At 35.9% G+C, this 21,019-nt stretch overlaps 2 protein-coding genes across 2 annotated transcripts in view; one reads left to right on the top strand and one right to left on the bottom strand.

The window, feature by feature from the left end:
- Positions 1 to 10,840, top strand: part of LOC112509498 (exocyst complex component SEC3A-like) — a 60,580-nt gene extending 49,740 nt beyond the window's left edge. The window contains exons 19-26 of the mRNA XM_025114481.1: positions 750 to 831; positions 6,629 to 6,726; positions 6,853 to 6,961; positions 7,090 to 7,158; positions 9,853 to 9,918; positions 10,000 to 10,089; positions 10,314 to 10,463; positions 10,735 to 10,840. Coding sequence (XP_024970249.1) covers positions 750 to 831; positions 6,629 to 6,726; positions 6,853 to 6,961; positions 7,090 to 7,158; positions 9,853 to 9,918; positions 10,000 to 10,089; positions 10,314 to 10,424 — 625 coding nt within the window. The 3' untranslated portion in view covers positions 10,425 to 10,463; positions 10,735 to 10,840. The remainder of the gene's footprint in view (positions 1 to 749; positions 832 to 6,628; positions 6,727 to 6,852; positions 6,962 to 7,089; positions 7,159 to 9,852; positions 9,919 to 9,999; positions 10,090 to 10,313; positions 10,464 to 10,734) is intronic.
- A 2,786-nt stretch (positions 10,841 to 13,626) lies between these two features.
- Positions 13,627 to 15,460, bottom strand: LOC112510547. The gene is made up of 4 exons (XM_025116008.1): positions 15,029 to 15,460; positions 14,782 to 14,881; positions 14,540 to 14,673; positions 13,627 to 13,926 (listed from the first exon to the last, which is right to left on the bottom strand). The coding sequence occupies exons 1-4, from the start codon at positions 15,440 to 15,442 to the stop codon at positions 13,711 to 13,713; spliced, it is 864 nt and encodes a 287-aa protein (XP_024971776.1). The 5' UTR covers positions 15,443 to 15,460; the 3' UTR covers positions 13,627 to 13,710.
- Between the last annotated feature and the right edge of the window lie 5,559 nt (positions 15,461 to 21,019).

The raw sequence follows: 21,019 nt of genomic DNA, 5'->3' as shown, positions 1-21,019 counted from the left end.
AATGAACTGCAGTTCTCGATAAGAAATCACTTTCCATCTTTGGTGTAAACAATAATTGTATACCTCTCAGTTGACAATAGCTAAACTGGTTCCACCTTGGCTGCTAATTTGATTGAACTAATCTCAATTCCCATAAATATGTAATTACCATCTTTTGGATCATTTTTATTCGGCACTCCAACTGGACTCAGGTGTCACCACCCTTTTTTAAATTCTTGATTATTCTATTAGAGAATTATACTTGAGCCATTTCCCTTGAGGTCATTAATGCCACTCAATTCCCATATTTCAGCAGGGTAGCTATACTCAAATAGTTAGGCTACCTGGATGAAACGAAAGGTTTTGGTAAAATATTGTGAAATGCTATTGGGTAGTTCTCTTTATGCAAGGTAACAATCAAACAAAAGGATGTGTGTGTAGTACTCTGTACATGTTCACACCATGGAGTTCGTTTATGCATTTTATGGTCCAACTCAATAAAATGTATTGGCTTTGAGGAAGCTACTTAAACAATAAACATACCTTCTTTTAAGCACTTTCAGGGTTACTTTCTTAAAGTCTGAAATTTGTAACATTTGGTAAAACCACTCCATGTGCAAGGTGAGGTTGATTATTTGTGTGTATGTGATTGCCTGATTGGCACACGCATGAAACAACTTGTATTTTGCTGTTTTCCTTTAGTATGTTCAGACTTACTTCCCAATACATTGGTACACTATTTTCAATTGGGTTGTATTGCTTCTGTGTAGATTTGCAGTGCTTGCCACTCGCATGGAGCAGTATATCCAGGGACAGTATAGGGAATTGGTTGATCAAGCATATATTAAAATTGTGAGTAACCTTCTACAATCCTTCTGTTGGATAAGATACTAATTTACAAGTACAGGACATCATAGTTGGAAGTTGAGAAAAATCATACTTTATAGTTCTAAGTTGAGATGAATCATACTGCTTTGGGTTTGCTTCTATTATCTCTTATATTGAAGTATGATGTTATACACACACACACACACACAATGTTTCTACCTCGTTGTTGGACCATTGGACCACATTGTACATTATTTCTTCCCATGCCAGTTTATGGAATAGACAAGATTTTCAATCAATTCTCTGTCTAGTCGACTAATAATGAGAACCAGACAACCTTTGTGTCTGCTGTCTGAAAAACTAAACGGTAGTTTCCACTTGCGGTTAACATCACTCTGTTGCTGCTAAGTTGTAGGGGCATTGGTCCTAGGATTTTACATGCCAACTTGAGTGGTCTTGGAGTGTCATGAAATTTCAGGTAATTGACCAATGAATCAGTCAATCACTTGTCGAATAAAGAAACCCATAAGTTTGTTGAACGGTGTCCTCTTTTGGATCCTAGGTCTGGTATTCCAGGGCCTGAGCATTGATCATCTCAAGGCTGCCTCACTTCTTGCAGTATATAGTACTTTTTTAGTGCTCATATGTTCAATACTGGTAAACTAATTTTAGGTTGAGATTTGACTTTGCTTCTGGTTTGTGTTGATATGGTCAAGGTATATTGAGAGTACATTCGAGCAGGGGCAGACCAAGTAAGAGCCGAGCCGCTCCCGCTGACTCGATTATTGATCGAGAAAAAAATTAGACGTCTGAAAGGTGCACCCGCTTGATTTAGAGTGGTGTCCTTAAATACTTTGAAGCCAAATTTATGACAAAAGTTATACATGGGTGGGATGGTTGGATTAGCACTCTACATGCAAGAGGTCATGGGCTCAAACTTATTTTAAGTGAAAGTTTAAATTTTTATCTTTTAGTTTTAGGCTCCAGGGCTGGCCCAGGACATTAACTCAGCCCTACAAAGCTGTTTCTGAAAATATTAACAGCAAAAATATAGTTAGAAGGATTGAACTCACAACATTAGTATAATTATAGGCTTTACTACCACTATGCCAAGGCATTTTTTTGTTAATTTCTCTCCCGTTTTGATTTTATTATTTTTTTCAGGATTTATTTTTCTTTCTCGATGCCATTTCATCTTAAAAATCATCGTTATTATCTCATTTTCAAGGAAACATATATTTATTTAAAGATCAAGGTCGATTCCATATGAGAATTTATTTTATTCCCCAAATAATTTACTTTTCCCTGGTCAAACCACGTTGACTTTCCCTCAGGTCATACCGTGAGTTTGTGGACCTCCGATCCCCTTAAAGGTGCACCTGTTCAAAAAAATACCTTGCTTCGCTAGTACGCTATTGATGCATTTGAGTACATTCCCATGTACCCATTCTATTAGCTTGTTCATGTCCGTTCTTGAAATTACGTTATTGATGCATTCACAAATCTCGTTTGGAGGTCACACATTGGTCCATTGGTAACAGTTTGTTCATGTTCTATATGATGCTCCGACAGTGTTGTATTTACATATATATATACACACACACATATAGGGTTGGGTTTCAAACGAGAATGTGGTCAATTTGTGAGAAGTTCCGAGATCATATATGATTACAAGTGTGCATTGAGATGTTTGTGTTTCATTGTGTAGGAGAAGCCTCTCGAATGCGAGATTTATGTGTTGTAGTTTGAATCAGTGAGTTGCAATCATTTTGTAAGGATCTATTTGAAAGTAATAATCATCCAATTGTGCTTGTGTTTTTCGTTTTTTTCTTCACCTGTGTTCATCAATAGTGGTATCAGAGCAACGATCCTTGGACCATGACTCATTCTGTGGCATCGCGAGTTGACGAAATGGAAGGAAGTATTGGTACGGTTCAAGCTGAGGTTGGATCTTTGAGGGAGGATGTTCAATTGGTAATGAAGCAACTAGAATTGTTGATTAAGATGCAAGAAGAAAGTAGCCGGCAAAGAGAAGCAACTCCGAAATCAGAAGAGGAGGAAATTTCGATTCCAAATTGGAAAACACCAGATAAAAAAAGAAGCATTGCTGATCAGCAGGACAGTTTCTGGCAATTAAAAGTCGAAAACTGGAGATGCCTGTGTTCGACCGAAAGGATCAGGATGGCTGCATTTTTGAGAGCCTAAAGGTATTGTGATCATAATCAACTTGCAAACGAAGAGAGAATTGAAGTTCCTGTGATAGCTTATGAAGATGAAAACCACCAAGGGGACAAGAGGTGAAGAAATGTGAAGAATCAATTATAACCATGATGAAAAACATGTTAGTCGAATATAGCCAAAAACAGGAGCAGAAATTGATGGAGAAAATGACCACTCAACAGAATGCAATGCTCAATGAATTGAGGGAATTCAAAGACCTAGTTATTTCTCAGCGATAAGATAACCAAACACCTCCAATAGCTGTCCCATTTGTTTCTCCTTACCAATCAGGTAACTAGACACCTGCATTAGTTGCTCCACTCGTGGATTCAAGCAGACCACTTGGAGGAACCAATACCCTTTATGGAAATGGGTACACACTATCCTCATGATTCACCAAAATCTGATTTCCCAAGTTTGATGGTGATGACCTTGAAGGCTGGCTATTTCGCTGTGAATGGTTTTTCCACATGGATTTCACACTAGACAGTGCTACACTAGACAATGCTAAAGTCAAGCTTGCTTCCATTCATATAGAAGATGGAGCTTTACAATGGTATAAATCATTTCGTAGAAACATGGGTGTGATTGATGAACCAACATGCGAAAACTACATGAGGCACTCAAAGGGAGGAGTGGGGAAAGAGTTTATGAAGATCCTATGGCAGACCTCAAGGGACTTGCTCGATCTGGATCCTTACAGAATTACCTTGACAATTTGATGTTGTGTCACATAAAGCAACATTATTTAAGTTGTTTTTGAGTGGTCTCAAGGAAGAAATGAGAATTCTCTTGCGAATTTTTGTCCTAAATTCATTACTGGAAGCATATGCTCTTGCCAGGATTTAAGAATCTACTTGAATGTCACTGGAACGTTGAAAAACTACTATAATAAACCCATGAATTCTGCCCAACCATTTATCCAAACCCCTACACCTGTAATTTCCATCAAGACTCATCCTACAGTACTTCCTTCACCCCTTGTGTCAACTCAAGTCATCTTGCTTCAAATCCACAACCATTTCAGACCAAAACTAGAAGGTTGTCAGATGCTGGGATAAATGAAAAGAGAGCTAAAAAATTGTGTTTTTGGTCCAATGAGAAGTTCTTCACAGGCCATCAATGCAAGAAAAACAACTGCACATGATTGTGGTGCAAGAACTTCCAGATGAGGTCTCTGTGGAAGAGTTCAAGTGGGTCGAAGAAGAGGGGAAATCATGTTGCAACCAAGATCCTAGTTCAATGGTAAGAGGTTCCCAAATGTGAACCTTGAGGACAAGGTTTTCTTAAGAGGGATGGACTGATATAAGGGAAATCGAGTAATGTCGTTTTAGGGTTTTCCAGGTCATTCTATTACTGATAAATAAAGGCAATTGTGGGCTGGACCACTTGTTCTGTTTTTCTGTTACGTGCAGCACTAGGATACCATTCTTATGATATGCTAATTGAAATATTTCTCTTATAATGAACCCCCTCTCTCTCCCCGATTCTTCTTCCCTTCTCTCTATTCATCTTCATCTTCATCTTCTTTGGTGATTTCTTTTACTTTTCCTAGTGTCAAGATGAATATACCTCCGATGGGGAACGGTAACTCCCACGACGAAGATGATGGGTGTTACAGCTCTGATACCAATTTGATAAGAATGCAAACTGAACTCTTATGCTATTTATCAATGAACGGAAGAAAATAACATGGATAGTGCCTACAATTCGAGAATTAGGTGATCTCCCATGACTCCAAGACTCAGCATTTCCTCCCCCAAAACCTTAACCCTAGTGACCATAAATACTCAAGTTCCCAAAATCTACGACAATTCAAATAGCGAACTAGTAGATATCGTAATAATGGAAGATGACTAGTTAATATAATAATAGAAGATAACTGAATCTACGAGAATTCAAATAGCATAGTAGTAGATATCATAATAATGGAAGACGGCTAGTTAATATAATAATAGAAGATAACTAATTAATATTAACTAGCCCCTTCAAGGTCTCACAAATTACCCCACATCTCCTTGAGATCGGAGCAGGTGCATTCTAACAAACACCCGGTCCTGTCAACTTCCTTAGAAAACATAATTTCACGTATGCAGGTGAAACTGTACACTGCTCAAGAAGTGACTGATGCCTCCTTCTGTGGGTCAACTGAACTTTTTTTATACATAATTTTTTGTGGAAAATTATCATTGGACCTACTATGATACATTTTGTTGGTTGCCCAATCAGTGTGACAATTACTTGAGAATATTGGATTTGTGTATATTGGAATCATATATCGCCCAGCAGGGGGGTGTTTTGCTTGCTTGTAGAAACATGTTAAGTTGTATGAAATTGAGATATAACAAATTGCAATGCATCTTAATTTAATATGCATTCAGATCTGGATCACTAAATACTCCAGTATGGGGTGTTAGTCCTGCTATGTGGAACCATTTTTCCATGTGTATACAATGCTGACGTACGATTAAACAGTGGTGCATGGGCATTTTCACTTTCATCCTTTTAATATTATGATCAAGGATGGACGATACTCTTTTTGCAGCAACTGATTTGTCAACTCAAAATTTGACTTCACATCTGCGAAGTTTTTTTCTTGAATTTCTTACTAGTCTAACAGCTGCCTATTTGAGCAAAAGGTTGATTACCGGCAACCCCAAGAGACCCCACACAGAACCCACCCCTAGGAACCACATGTTGGGAGGCCAGGGGCAGAGCTATAATTAGAGGGGGGAAGTGACCCAGTAAACTTTGTTGGATAAGAAAGAAAAGGAAATCCATCTATCCCTTCCTAACTGGTGTCCTCACCCCTACCAACCTAGTGCCCCATCTGGCCAGTGGACTTGCCCAAGATCCATCTCTTTCTCTCCCTCGATTGTTATTTGAGCTCTTTTTAATCTGTTATTAGTTGTTAGTAATTATTTATTTGTTTGCTTATTGTTAATTATTTTTTGGTTTTTTTTGTTTTATTAAGCATTAGGATTTATTAATTTAAAATGTTAATTTAATTTAAGGCTTGTTGTAAATCAATTTGTTTTTTGTTTATTATTGGTTGTTAGGGTTTGTTGATTAGAAATTTATTTAATTGAAGTACGGTCGGTTGAAAATCAATTTGTTTACTGTTAATTATTAATTGCTACAGTTTGTTAATTTAAGTTCAGCTTTGTTAAATATTGTTGTCACATTGAAGACGTAATGAACAACTTTTAGGGGATGAAAATTTTTAATGAATAAATGTAAAATGTATTTTGTGCTTATCTTTTATGTTGATACTGTACTTTGTAAGTAAATTTTATTATATATTATGTTAATAAAGTGTGCCCCCAGTCATCAAATGTTCTGGATCCGCCACTGGGGGAGACATTTCAGAGCTGACTCCGCGGCTGAGGCTAGTGGAGGGTTCAAGCCCGCCTCCCATAAGATTCGAACTCGAACCTGTTGTGTATTTGAACAAAGTCACTTCACCCCTTTGAACTGAGCTACACGCCCATGGGCGACAACCTATATATTAATATGTTCAGTAGATAAAATCAAACAAATTGTATTCTATCTTGTGTGTATTACCATTGAAGCTCAATTGATGGTGAATCTTATTTGACAGATCGGGATCATGTTTGTGACGCTGGAAAAGATCTCCCAGTCAGACCTAAAACACTCGGATATTTTTCTTCTGGAGAACTATGCTGCATTCCAGAATAGGTATCAATAGTTTCTATCCCAAGGGATTATGTTACTATAGTTTTCATGATCTAATTACTTTAGTGTAATATACCAGTTTTTTAATCATGGTTGCATTAGATGCTGATAAGAAGCAGTTCTATGCAGTCTGTATGACATGGCCAACGTTGTGCCACCTTTAGCTAAATTTTATCATCAAGCAAGTGAATTTTATGAACAGTCTTGTTCACGTCATATCAGCGTTGTCATATACTATGTAAGTAACTCTTATCTGGCACTATGTTCAATCATGTTTCTTGTCTTATCATGTTGGTTTTAGTAAGCTTGTTTAGAGTTTTGTTTTCATGATTTATGCTGATGTTGTTGGTTCATCAATCTTTGCAGCACTTTGAGCGGCTTTTCCAGTTTGCTCGAAGAATTGAGGATTTGATGTTAACTAATGCGCCAGAAGAGGTCAGTGCTAAAGCATTGCTTATTATTCGATATCCTAAAGAGTTGTACTCATTTCTATTTTGATATGAGGGTAGATCTTAAAATATATTTGTTACCATTGGCCCATTAACATACCATGCTTCCGTAATTATGAAAAGATACAGATATGCATTACGTAACTAGAAAATTTATCAATAGTTTAAGAGGGAGAAAACATATTAAATTGTCCCAGTTTTATTTCAGACATGCATGATGAATGCTACATTACCCAAAAAGTAAACCAAACACAACGACTATGTCCCACCCGGAAGTAGGGTATGGACGATGGATGCTCGGATTACCCAAAGTGTAGTCTTAAAAGCACAATTGAGAGGATTGTTGGCCGGATTTTGTATTTTACAACCTCGTAATATAGTGATAGCTTTTAATAGTTATTTTGGTTAAATCTCATTATAAACATACATAAGTACATACATACATATCGACAGCCGAAATCTATGAAAATATGCTTGACTAGAGGGTGTAATATACTACTTGAAGCAATTTCTGATAGATTCTATCATCTAGTTTCTAATATTTATTTCACTTGTTTATTTGCGCTTTTCAAATGTTTAGTTTAGACAAAATAAAATCTTCATCACGTTTTGATAACAAACTAACTAATCTTGGAAGAGAGATTTTGTCAACGATGGCACTTGGGTTAATCTCATGGCTTGGCAATCCTGCTATGAGAATGAAGGGTGAAGTGTGGTCTTTCTAAAATCTCTGAAGTTAGTCGTCCAACGTAGTAATAAATTGTCTTTGGTCGGTGGATTTTGTCCTTTGGCCTTCAAACTCTCTGGGACTGCTAGTGTTATGTTGATCCTGGTGGTTCAACCACTGACCTACACTTTCATGCTGGTCACCAAACCCAGTCTGATTAGCAGCTTTTCTTATGTAACATAGCTTGACAATTATACGTTGTTATTCTAATACCTAAATAGAGTAAGGCCAACTCTGTTCATATACTCCACTTGCTCAAATCTCTCTTCGTTACGTCTGCGGTGTCTGTTTTGGCTAATTTCTACCTCTTTTTACGACCTCCTCTTGGTAAAATGTCTCCTCTTCTAACTAATGCATTCAAAGGGTGTATCCTATAGAAGACCAACCCGTTACACAGATTGTTTCCTCACCCTCTTCTTAATCAGTGCCACCTCAAACATTCTCCAGCATCTCATCATGTGTAGTGAAGCAGGTCTGACCTTTGTATAGAATTTATAATCTGGTTTCAGTGTGACTTTCTGGTTATGTATGACTACTGGTGTTTGTTGCCATTTCATCCATCCTGCTGTATATGATCTTGAATAATGAAGAATGTCTTTCCTAAATACTCCCTGTTTGTACGTGTTTACCACATCTTTGTTTCCCTGTCAACATTGCAAAAACAGTTGCACTACATGTAATACGTTTTTGAATCCAAGGTGTTTATCCGTAACCTTGAGCTTTCTATTAACACCTTGCCTTTTCAACATGTTATTGGGAAGTTATATGGTGATGTGAAGTCATGTGCAGGACTGAAAATTATAAATCTGGACAGGAAGTTTTGGGGTGAAACAGATAATCCGAAACAGAAACAAGATAGGTTGGAACTCACAACTATAATCTAGAGGAAATTAATCCACCAAGATTAAAGGGAAAGGAACACTCAAAAGGTAATTAATCCACAAAGATCAAAAATCTCTAAAGGAAATGAAGATTTCAAGAAATAGAGATAACTCCATTCATTTTCACATAATTCATCAGCAGCCTCTTACAATTTTGAAGCCTCTAATATAAAGGGGGTAGGCAAAATGCACCCAATCTATTGCTAAATGCACCTCTACCTACTAATTTCCTCCTCATACACAACAACATCAATACTTACATTGTACATTTTCAATGCATGATTTGACATGATTCTGACATAAATATAAATAGGAGAAATAGGCAACAAACCCCATAGACAAGATAAAAACCTAGGCTGATGAATAAGGATTTGTCCAACTAGTACATAAATTTCAGCCAATAACAAAAAGAAGTACAATCTGCCACATCAAGCACCACTTTAGTTTTCAGCACCTTCTCAGAAAAAGTTTATCTCGTCTTATCCAAAAATACTGTTGCAATTTGAGGCATGGTTGGGAGTTGGGATGAAGGAACCATACTATTGAACCACGAGGTGATGTGCAACGGAGGCCTTAGATGGTAGACTACAACAGTTGAAGGTTTATCGCTGAAAGCTGTTTGCTGAGGGCTGCCTGCTGAAGACTAATTTTCTGAAGCCGAGAAGCTGGTGGTTCACTCCAAAAAAGATTCTTAACATGATACTACAGTCACACACATAATATATGAGACCTTGTTACATAAAGGACATAAGATAGGATTGGCATTAGGCCAGATACTGCAGCAAGGTGAATCCCTTGTCGGAATTCGGATTGCCAAACAGCTCCTCCAAGTGTGATATGGCTGCCGATGCTTGATTCAAATCCATGTCAATTTCTTGATTCTCGTTGGGTTGTTTGCTACCCTGGTATACACCCATATCATATGGAGAAGTATCTCAGAATATGTAGGTTCTAGATTAAGATGTACAGTAACATGTTAGAAATTACTCAAGGCAGTATATAGATATTTATCTACCTGTTCTGGTACATTACCAAATGTTGAACAGATAGTAATTTTGTTTGATGATTACAGATACCATTCCAGGTTGGAATGTCAAAAGCGGATCTTAGAAAGGTGATAAAATCCAGTTTATCAGGGGTAAGTTAAGGTACAAAAGCAACCTCCTCCTCCCAATCAGCTTTAGAGATACTTTGATGATGCGACTATTTTCATACACAGGTCGATAAGCACATCACCTTAATGCATAAGAAACTGGTGAAGAACATGACCTCTGAGGAATTGATGCCTACACTATGGGACAAATGCAAGGTATCCCCTTGATCCCAGAATCAAATGAAACTAAATGGACTATTCTTCAACTTCCAAATCAATATATACATCATTCTAGTGGTTTTCAAATTAGAATCCAATTTTGTTAGAAACATTCCATTTTCAAATAAAATGTCTTCTTTTTAGATGGTTCTTGATAAAATAAATTATGATTATCATGAAAGATGTGTAGATATAGTAACCATATATATGATGGTTGACAGAAAGAATTCTTGGACAAGTATGATAGCTTTGCTCAGCTGGCAGCCAAGGTGTACCCGAGTGAAAGCATTCCCTCTGTAACAGAAATGAGAGATATTTTAGCATCCATGTAGATTTTTGGAATCTTCAGATAATCGATCTTGGAAGTAAAGGTATGTTCATGGTTTTCTTGTTCAGGATTCAATTTTCAGATTTTGATTAGTACTAGTTGATAGAATGTGCTTCATAAGCATACATGAAATACAAACCACTTGTTTTATGTGTCTACACATGTCCATGTAGCAGAGGAAATATTTGGACACTACCCTCTACCTCTGTGTCAGATATACTGGTTGATGGTGCAATATGATGTTAGTTTAGATTAAGATCGTAGATAAGGGAAGTATAGATTTAACAACATTCTATCTAATAGTTAGTTTGCAGATTGAAGGGGTCAAATTGGGTGGGGGCACAAATGGCCTTGATCTGCACTACACAATTGCTGTCAATTTGGAGTCTCTTGTTCAAGATTTCATTGATGATGTTTTAATTTATTTTATTCCAGACTTTATATCTATTTATTTTTTGAAAATTTAATTTTGGTCATATATTCATTTTCATATATAATTCAATTTTCTTGGTATTGAGATTTTGCACATCATATAGGATTTATAACATAAATATAATTACATAATTTATAAAATGATAGAAATTCTTGAAGTTATGATTGTGCCAAAATATAAGAGATGTGTACAGCTCTCCTAGCATTGGGTACAAGTGATGATGTAGGAGGTCAAAAATCAGGTCAGGGCCGCATTTGGTGTCTTGGGTTGCACTACTGACTACTATGGTCAAGCCGTGTCGTAGCTTGATCTAGTCAAGACGCCACAGCGCCGAGCCGCCTGTGCCTTCCTCAGACCACCCCGGCCCACTTCTCGAATTGGTCCAAAAATGTATGATATGATTGGGTTGTGGATCGGATCCTAGGTTCGGCTTGACCCGCATGCCATGGAAGTTATGGAAATAACTAGGCCACAATAGTGTTGGGCCGAATCCAGTGGGCTGATAGTGTTGGGTTGTGTTTTTTGGGCAGGTTTGGGACCCTCAGATGGACCAATTTGATCGAGTGGTTTATCCATCACTCATGTGTAGTGATGGCCAAAAATGGGTCCCGGGCCGGTCCTAATCGGTCCCAAGATTTCTCATAACCAGCTATAACCGGTCCCGGTCAAATAGATGAAGATCGGTTAGGCTAGTTTATAACTGGTTATACCGATACCGGTCCCACCCTTAAAAAATTATTATTTTTAATTTTTTTAATGATATATATTTTTAATACATTATTAAATTTTTCGTACGGGTTACTCAAATACACTTTAAAAATTCGTTTTATTAAGAGAATTGTGAACGTTTTTTGTGTTTTTTGTAAATTGAGAACTTGGTATGTAAACCTTTCAACCTTGTTACATATTTATAGTGTTTATAGGCCAAAAAATCCAAAAAAAAAAAAAAAAAAAAAGTGGTAAAAAACGGTTAGTTAACGGCTATATTTAAAACAGTCATTTTTTTTAAACATTTTGGGCTGGGCCGGGCCGGGTCGGTCCATAACCAGTCTCGGTCCCACAAATCCGACAAAAACCATAACCGGATGTAACCGGTGGTCCCATAACCGGTCCTGGCTCCGGTCCTCCGATGGTCTCGGGCCGGGCCGGGCCGGGCCGGGTCGGGCCGGTTCAGTGATGGCCTCAAACTTTCAAGATATTATTTTAGCCTCTAGGCTTTTAAAAAGGCTATTTCTTTCTGAAATTAATTATTGAACTTCGGGGTCTTCAAATGTCAAACTGCATAAATTGTCCACACCACAAAACAGTTTAAAACTTTAATAGTGCGGTTTGCAGTTTGCATTTTTCTCAAACCTCATTTTACGGTATAGTTTGTTGTTTTGAATCATCAAACTTTGGTTCAAACCATACCACACTTCATATGTTTATATTTTTTTTTAAATATATACATAATCATTTATCAAATCAAAATAGTTAATACGTTATTAATTTTCAATTGTCTCTTTAAGTTTCACGTTACAAATTTTTTGTTTGGGTTATTTTCTTATTAATTTTCAATGGTCTAATTTATTTTGTACTTAGATTTTCAGATGTGTTTGAATTTAGTATCATACAAACGAGATATGCAACAACAAGAAGAAGGAAACGGATTGCAAAAGGAACTCCCAAACACTTGTCAGATGTGTCGATATCAATGGTGACTCATTATTTCAATTATGGAAACACTTACTCAAAATCTCACTTATCAGATTCCATTGTGGAAGACAAAATTTTCTGAAGAATTCGCCATGATATATCTGATCCATGCATAATATCATAAAAAATAGATACAAATTTTTTACTGCTACTTAATATCAATGGAGTTTGTGGTGCCCCATTTGTGCGATAAATTGTGATGAAGTCTCACACAGATTCAATTTATGTTGGTCTTGGTTTTGCTAATACGTAGTTATAATGTGGTGGTCTTTGTTTGATCTTGGTTTGCTGATGGACAGGACACGGATGATTAGTATATGTTACAGTTTTATTATATATAAATATAATAAGTAACTAATAAATAAAATAAAAGAAGATTATTGAAAGACAATATTACCCTTGACTTAACTGAGCATCTGTTAGTGGAGTTAGGTAAGGAAGCCAATCCAAAACAAAAGTGAAACCATGGTGACCATATATGTAATTATTTCATCACCGGGATTTAATCCAAAATTTTCAATAACCACGGGATGAAATTTCTAATTTACTCTTTTATAAATTGTTTCAATTTAAAACAGTGGCGGATCCAAGATTTTTGTTCGGTGGGGTCACCTTTAAGGTAGGCTAAAGATCCGCAAAATCATCCGATGTGTTTTTAACCTAATTACAACGTTTTCGATGGAATTTTAAAGTTTTTTAGTTGATTTCGAGGGATTTTTTAGTGTTTTTGTCGATTTCGAATAACTTTTTTGGTTTTTTTGATTGCTTTTAACATATTTTTTTTTGTTAGAGTAACGGTTTCGATTGGGGTTGAGGGCCCATGGAAAATGTAATGTGGGAAAGTGAAAAGTAAATCATGTAAACCTAAATTTTAACCTATGAATCTTTTTTGAGTTTTTAACTGGAGTCCCTTCCCCCCTCCTTTTCACCATTGCATCCGCCCCTGATTTAAAATGCAAAATAATAATTCAACGTTGAAGTATTTGCAAAAGAATGAGATTTATTCATTGTCTTTAACAACATATTCACAATTATTCATTTGTGATTATATGCATACATATAAAAGAATTATTTGTTCTTAAACTAACAAAATACAACCTTAAATAATAAAAAAGACTACATCTCTATAAGAAATAAAAGAATTATTGGACATCTAATTAATTTATGTTTTAGTACCCATAGAAAGTTTTGAAAGAATGAATAAACCAGCAGAAGAAACAAATACTGATGCAGCAAAACAAGCAAGATCTAATCCCGTAACCAAGGGTACGCTCTTGAACTTTTCCAAGATCCCGACTTGAAGCAACAACATTAAGGCATGCCCGATTTTTGACTTTGCTTCTGAGATGGATTTCATTCCGGCCCACGTTGGAAACTCCTGTGACATCGACATTTGCTTAAACCATTAGTAATTTAGCAGACATAATTGCTCGTATTCTAACTACTTAAACATGCATGTCTAGACACTACAACAAAATCAGGTTTATAAAATACAGAAAATGTTTAGGTATCATAATAGATTGTTTTATAATATTTAAATTTATTTGACCAAACAATTCTATGTCTTATGTAAAAGTGTTACACTAAGTTTACATGTCATTTTTTAGGACACTTTTGAAATAAAGTATCGTGTTAGTTTTTTTATAAGATATTTTTTAGGAAGTAACCTATAAACACAACATTTTATAAACAATTATTTTTGTAAAACTCTTCAAATGATATCATATTAAAAAGTTAACAGAACATTTTATTTCAAATGTGTCCTAAAAAGACTTGTTAAAATACCCACAAACATTCTATAAATTAACTTATTAAAACACTTTAGCATAAAAAGATACAAGTGTTTGGTCCTATAAACTTAAATCCAATAAAACAGTCTCTTAGCAGACTTAATTAGACAACTTTGGCTTCAATGATTTAATTATAATGACGTGGTATAAACTCAAGTTTGTTGCAGAGAAAACAAGAATAATTTGGTTTAAGAGACGCACCTTGAGATAGAAAAGCCCGAAAAGATTTGACGATGGAAGTGGTGATCCATTGCCCTTTGTAGCTCGTGATCCGATGAACATAAAATGCAATCCTATACCAAATGTAAGCATCGCAGTTCCGACCAAGAACATATCTGTGCACGAAAAGGTACATATATACACATTCATTCATATAACTAACTTTTAAGTTTCAATGTTATTAATGTAGCTGAAAATAATGGACGTTAATTAGAGAGACATACCTAACGCTTCAATGAGTAGGTGCATGATATGGCTGTGATCCGAATGGCGAGAAAGGGCATAAAAATACTGAAGATATGATTCCAAAACCAAAAAAACACCCTACAAATAACGAACATGAGATGTTTTTAGTATTTTGATGAGAAGAAAAGACTATTTGTAGCTAAGTAATAGCATAAGTTAATTGTTGGATGATTTAATTAACTGATAAACTAGTCATGTTTATGGAACACAACCAATCATATATACCTCAAGGAAGCATAATACTGAGCCAAGCAAGGTTCCTGCTACTCCAATCATGGCAAAAAACCGAGAGTCCATTATAACCTTCTCAACTAGTGATTGGATGACTGAACTCCATGGTCTACGTCTCTTAACCACCTTTAACTTACGTAGAATCGTAGTTCGTACCAACACCATGAGGGTAGCCAAGTCTACCTTTTCCCTTGTTTGCGGTGGCGCAGTAGCTGCCACCATGCTGATGGCAGCTACTTTAGTTACAGCCACTGACTTCCTCTCTACATCTCCGATCAATTGATCCTTTCTTGGACCAAAACCAGCCGACATGCACGTAAACTTGATCGCCCTCGGCTTGATCATCTTCGCAGGTGCACCTAGAGCCGACGGTAGGATCGACGTGCGGATTAATATAACGGCTGCCATTGATTTTGATTGGGCGACTTAATTCTATAAGAATCAAGAGGCATTTTGAGGTTTATATAGTAAATGTTGCATAAATGGTGGTGGTGGGGTCATTTTAGACATTTCACCAACCTATTTGGGTTGAAAGTGGGGAGGGGAGGGTTAGCTTTGGGGACAAGGAGTTTGAAAAATCAAAATGGGTTAGCTTTGGTCAAGCACGTGGAAGGCACGAGTAAGTTAGAACGGTACACGTGGCAAAGTGGGAATATTAGATTATAATATTGGTCAGCAATCATGAGCTGTGGGCGGGCGTGTTTTTGTTAGAGAAAGTCGCACAACACGTGACGGATTTTAACGGAAGCTTTGATGCCACCTTATTGGGATACTGACGAGACTAACCTCTCAATGCTTCAAAAATATTTTTTTAATTTTAAACCATAATTCTTTTTAAAATAACCATTCCTTATTCTCTACGCATCTTTCGTTTCGTATATTGAGGGACCAATTTGTTAAAAAAAAATCTAAAGCTTGATTTTATAGCACCCTGACCGAGGACCCTCGATCAAGATCACACCCTTATGCGCTGGTCGGTGCACGGTATGTAAGGGCCCCACCATGGACTGGTTTTTTACTTTTTATTTTCTCAGTTGTGTTCTTTTTCAATACATAACACTATTCAATTTTGTCTTTTTCCTTCTCAACACCACTATATAAATAATTCAAATTTCATATTACCAACACTTTAATCTCCATCGATTTATGGATGGAATCAGGTATGCAGTATTTACAGACAAAAGTATTCGGTTATTGGGGAAAAATCAATATACTTCTACTGTCGAATCAGGATCAACTAGGACAGAAATAAAGCATTGGGTCGAACTCTTCTTTCGGCAGATTTTGATTATTATATATCCACCCATGGAATAGGGAATAAAGCTACCTTGCCACCCACTGCTACTAAATCACCCCCCCCCCCCCAAGTTACGTGTTTAGTTGCCATCATTGAGTTTGGAACCCTGAACAGACTGCCGGTAGTCCCGTTAAATGGTGATTCAATATAGATTCTACATAATGACATGAATTCAAGTTCTGAATTTTAGAATTGAAAGAGATATTGAGAGAGATCAAGAATTCTCACTATTTTTCTTAGATTCCTGGACCCAATTTTGTTGGGGTTTTGTAGTTAATGGAAACGGACGGGTGGTTAGATGCTACTTCATTTGATGGTTGACTATTACTTATCAAATCTTGCTCTATAATCTGGTGTGTTTTTGTAGTCCAAATAATGTCGTACCATGACCTATTTGGAATAGTAGTAATTAGTGAAACAAAAAGACTTGTACAGACCACGTAAGTTACTCCATCTCCAACAGTCCAAAGATTTTTCCGTGGCATGTTTCGGTCCTCTTCCCCATGATATCATATTCATGGAATACGATTCACTTTCGGGATCTTTTGGCTCAACTTTATCCTAGTTTTGCCGAGGGCAAGCACGGCTTGGGGAGGAATTTTTACAACCAATCGATACGGCCCAATAGAGCTGCTTTTGCTAAAACTCGAGGCTTTCATGAGGCTGATCTTGAGCCGCCATCCAAGCACGAATACCTTCGTTTAAGAGAATTTTTTTGGTGTAGAAAGTCTCAAATTCAGGATCTTCCGCCACGCGAATTCTTAATACAATCTCCATTGCCATAATACAATCTCCATTACCTTAATACAATCTTCATTGCCGAAATTTAATTGTTGACATCATAGTAAGTTTACAATGTATTTTTTATATGATCTCATTTTTACAATGTATTTTTTATATAATCTTATTTTTACAATATATTACTTATATTAATTTTAATATAATCTCATTTTACAATGTATTTTTAATAATATTTTTGTAACACCTTTATATTATATCCATCAGAGTGATTATTATGAAACATTTGTTAACATAAAATCAAGTATTAAATTTCAAATACAATTTTGAGGGCATTGCGGAGGTCGGGAAACATACTAGAAATGTTTAGAAATATTTGTTTCGGTCATTGACTCGATATTCGGTCAACACGTCAAGATCTGATGCTCGTGCATTTGATGTTTATAAATGCAGGTGCCACCACTAGAGCAAGACTGTAAAGAGACATTGTATTTTAATGTCGGATGAAGTCTTTTATGTTTCAGGCGAGAAGAATTTTGTCTTGGAACTGGTATAAAATTTGGCCCGAACAATCTTTCGTTACCGGAGATAACAGAGCCGTCCTTTAGATCTCGGGTTTTACACCTTAATGAAAATCGTCTGGTATGCAGGAGTGATCTTACCCAAGTTTTTGAGCAACAAAAATTAAGAACAATAACAGACATTGATGCAGTACACCTATGTATTTGCTTTTGGTTTCCACTGGATTTATCGGTCAATAAACGAACCATATAGTCTCTGATGACTATACAAAACTAAAAAAACAACATGATCATAAAATACCTAATAAAAATTTGTCACCTCATTATTTAGTTGTCACCTCAATATTGAGTTGTCACCTACTAGGTTTATTTAAATCAAATTTTTGCACAGATGATTTTTTCTTGCTACCGGATGCCCTTCTAGCTGCTCCCATAATCTCTTCATCTGTTGGTAATGTACTTGGACAATCGTGACGATTATGTCCCTTCTGACCGCATCTACTACATTGTTTCTCATATACGGTCTCTCCTTAGGAAGGAATGGGTTCACGGGTACTTTGTCAATGTCCTCATTTTTTATCCACAAGAGGTGGTTTCACGGTCATATATTCAGCGGGATATTCCCATGCAGGAGGATTAATAGGATTTAGTACCTTCAAGTATGTAGCTCGATAAATTTGCGTTGTGTAGTATTTTGTCGCCCAAAAATTCGTTTATGTCATTTCAGTCCTCTTGCTAACTGCTATCATATGACCACATGGTAAACCATACAATTGCCATTGTTTACAACTACAACTCTGCTGCAATATATCAACTCTAGAAGTAAGGAAAATGATTCCGCCGGGTCACCTCTTAGGAGAAGAATGACATAACACTTCGCACGTCAAGCTTGCATATAGCTAACTAAGATTTTATAGTTGTTATTCATATTGACGATGATGTCATGGCTCTTGTATACTCTATTTGTGTCATTCATTGCATCTGTCAGTATATGACCTAACACATTCTTGTTTGCTTGACGGTGATTGGGATACACTTGCGTTTGTGAACATGTGTGTAAGTCCTTAAATGTACGAACCTGATACAACGTCGTACCGTTAATTACGGTTGCTCTTATTCGCCATTCACACTTTTCTAATATACATATTCATTTGAATCTAGATCGCGTGGAGCGGATGGTTTTCATCTGGTAACCTTCTTCAAGACATTTCAGTCCTAGGGCTAGTTTCAAGTCTTCTTTACTCTTGAAAATTTTACCCAACTTTCAATCGTTTAGAACGTTGATATTTAGGGGCTGATTTTTTGGGCTTCACAATAGGGACTGACGTTGGTAGTAAGGGAGGACATGCCCCAAAATAAATTACCAAGACCTTATTTATCTTCCTCCTCCGCAAGTTCTTTATCTTCCATATCCGATTCGCTATCACTACTATTTGATTGTAACCCCATATATTCATTTGTATTGGGATGATACAAACAATCTCCCGAGACAACCCTATAATAAGGATCAAAATCAACCTTATATTTCTCTGATGCATTTTCAGTGTCATCTAATTTGGCTTCATATTCTTCGGCAGAAATTTCAGAAATACAAATGCCATAATCAAATGGTGGATCTTGGTATTGGTACGTCAGACGATTTTCTATGACTTATATGAGTGTTGTACGGCTGATATGGAGTTTCATACGTCCCCTGGCTATGAAACGGGTGATACTGAGATTGGTATGTTTCAAGTTAGGTTTGAAACGGTTGATACTGAGTTTGGTACGAATGATATGGAGTGCTAGAAGTTGTCTCACCACTTTGGAAAGTTTGGAATGGAAGGAGTGGAAGTATGTTTTGGCTGAAATCCGACTCACATTGGTTTGACACATATGAGACAAGTGGAAGTATATATTGAGGGTGCTCGGCCCCATACACAGTGGCTGGAACAATATCTTGGTTTGAGTTCGATTGATCAATTTCAACACTACGATTGCAAACATACAATCTTAGGGCTTGTAACAAGATATCCATACTAATAGCTAAAAAATGTCTCGTATCATCTGTGTCAAATAACACGACAATCGAACCATATGATAGAGATTTATAAGTTAACTTAAAGCGATTTTGAAAATCAGGTAAATTTAATTTTCTAGCTAAATAATGGATCAAACCTGGAAATGTTGAGTGTATCGGCAGCAATACAACAACTTTTTGCATTTCTGGAATATAATCTACCACGTCGTTGACTAACTGTCACGAACCTCCAAAAAAACACGTACTTAATTTTTCTCAATCACAGACATTGATCCTTGAGAATTTGTAGAAGATAATTTTTTTTGTAAACACTGGATTGATACGTATATATCGATAAATTTTGAGATAAACCAGATATCTATATATAATGTAGGAAGGAAGGAGGAATAAAAAGGAAAAAAAATTATTGCCGGTGGGGCCCTTACACGTTGAACACCGGCCGGTGCGTAAGGGTGTGGTCTTAGTCAAGGGTCCTCGGTTAGGGTGCTGTCAATTCAAGCTTTAGATCTTTTTTTTTTTTTTTTTGCAAATTGGTCCCTCTATGCATTTGCCAATGCATAGATGATAAGAGGTGGTTATTTTTAGAAAGATTTATATTATAAGGTTAAAAATGTATTTTTGAAATAGTATGAGATTAGTCTTCCCACCCTTATTTCCTACAACATATAATAATAATTATACCTAATAATTAAGGTTTCCAAAATTAATACAAATTTTTTATTAGAAAATTAGAAGGATGCTCGCGCAATGCAGCAAGATAAATCTTCATTCTAATGTTTAGTTTTTATTATTTGTCTTTATCGATATAATACGATTTTATGTGGTTTTGGGAAAGCGGTAATGTTTTTATTTTTGAATGAAATATAAATTTGAAGATAGTATAAAAATTTGAAAAATAAATAAATTGATATTAGTATCAAATTAACTATTTAATAGTTTTCGTTTTCTGGTATAACTTATTTAATTCAACTTTTATTATAATTTCATTTAGATTTAATAAGAAAGTAATTTATTTTTGGTTTAATAATGTAATTTTTTATAAAGATCATAATTAAACATTCTATTAGAACTCAAAGATTATCTTAATTATATATTATATTTTATATATTTAAAATGAATGTTTATCTTATATTTGATTATGTCTATCTGTAGTTAGTTACATGAATTTAAAAATAGAGTTTTAATAAGTTGTACTTGAATTTTAAGTAATATGCATCAATAAACAACTAGAAGCGTACTCGCGCAATGCAGCGAGATACATCATGATTTTAATATTTCATTTTATTCTTTATCTCAGTCGATGTTATAATATGGTTTTATGTGATTTTGAGAAAGCGATGATGTTTTTATTTTTGAATAAAATATATGTTTGAAGATATCATAAAAATTTGACAAAAACATATCGATAT

Source organism: Cynara cardunculus, assembly GCF_001531365.2.
Source record: "Cynara cardunculus var. scolymus isolate 2C chromosome LG 3, CcrdV1, whole genome shotgun sequence".
NCBI classification, from domain to species: domain Eukaryota; kingdom Viridiplantae; phylum Streptophyta; class Magnoliopsida; order Asterales; family Asteraceae; genus Cynara; species Cynara cardunculus.
The sequence above is the reverse complement of the archived record's forward strand: the minus strand, read 5'-3'. Positions and strand labels throughout refer to the sequence as shown.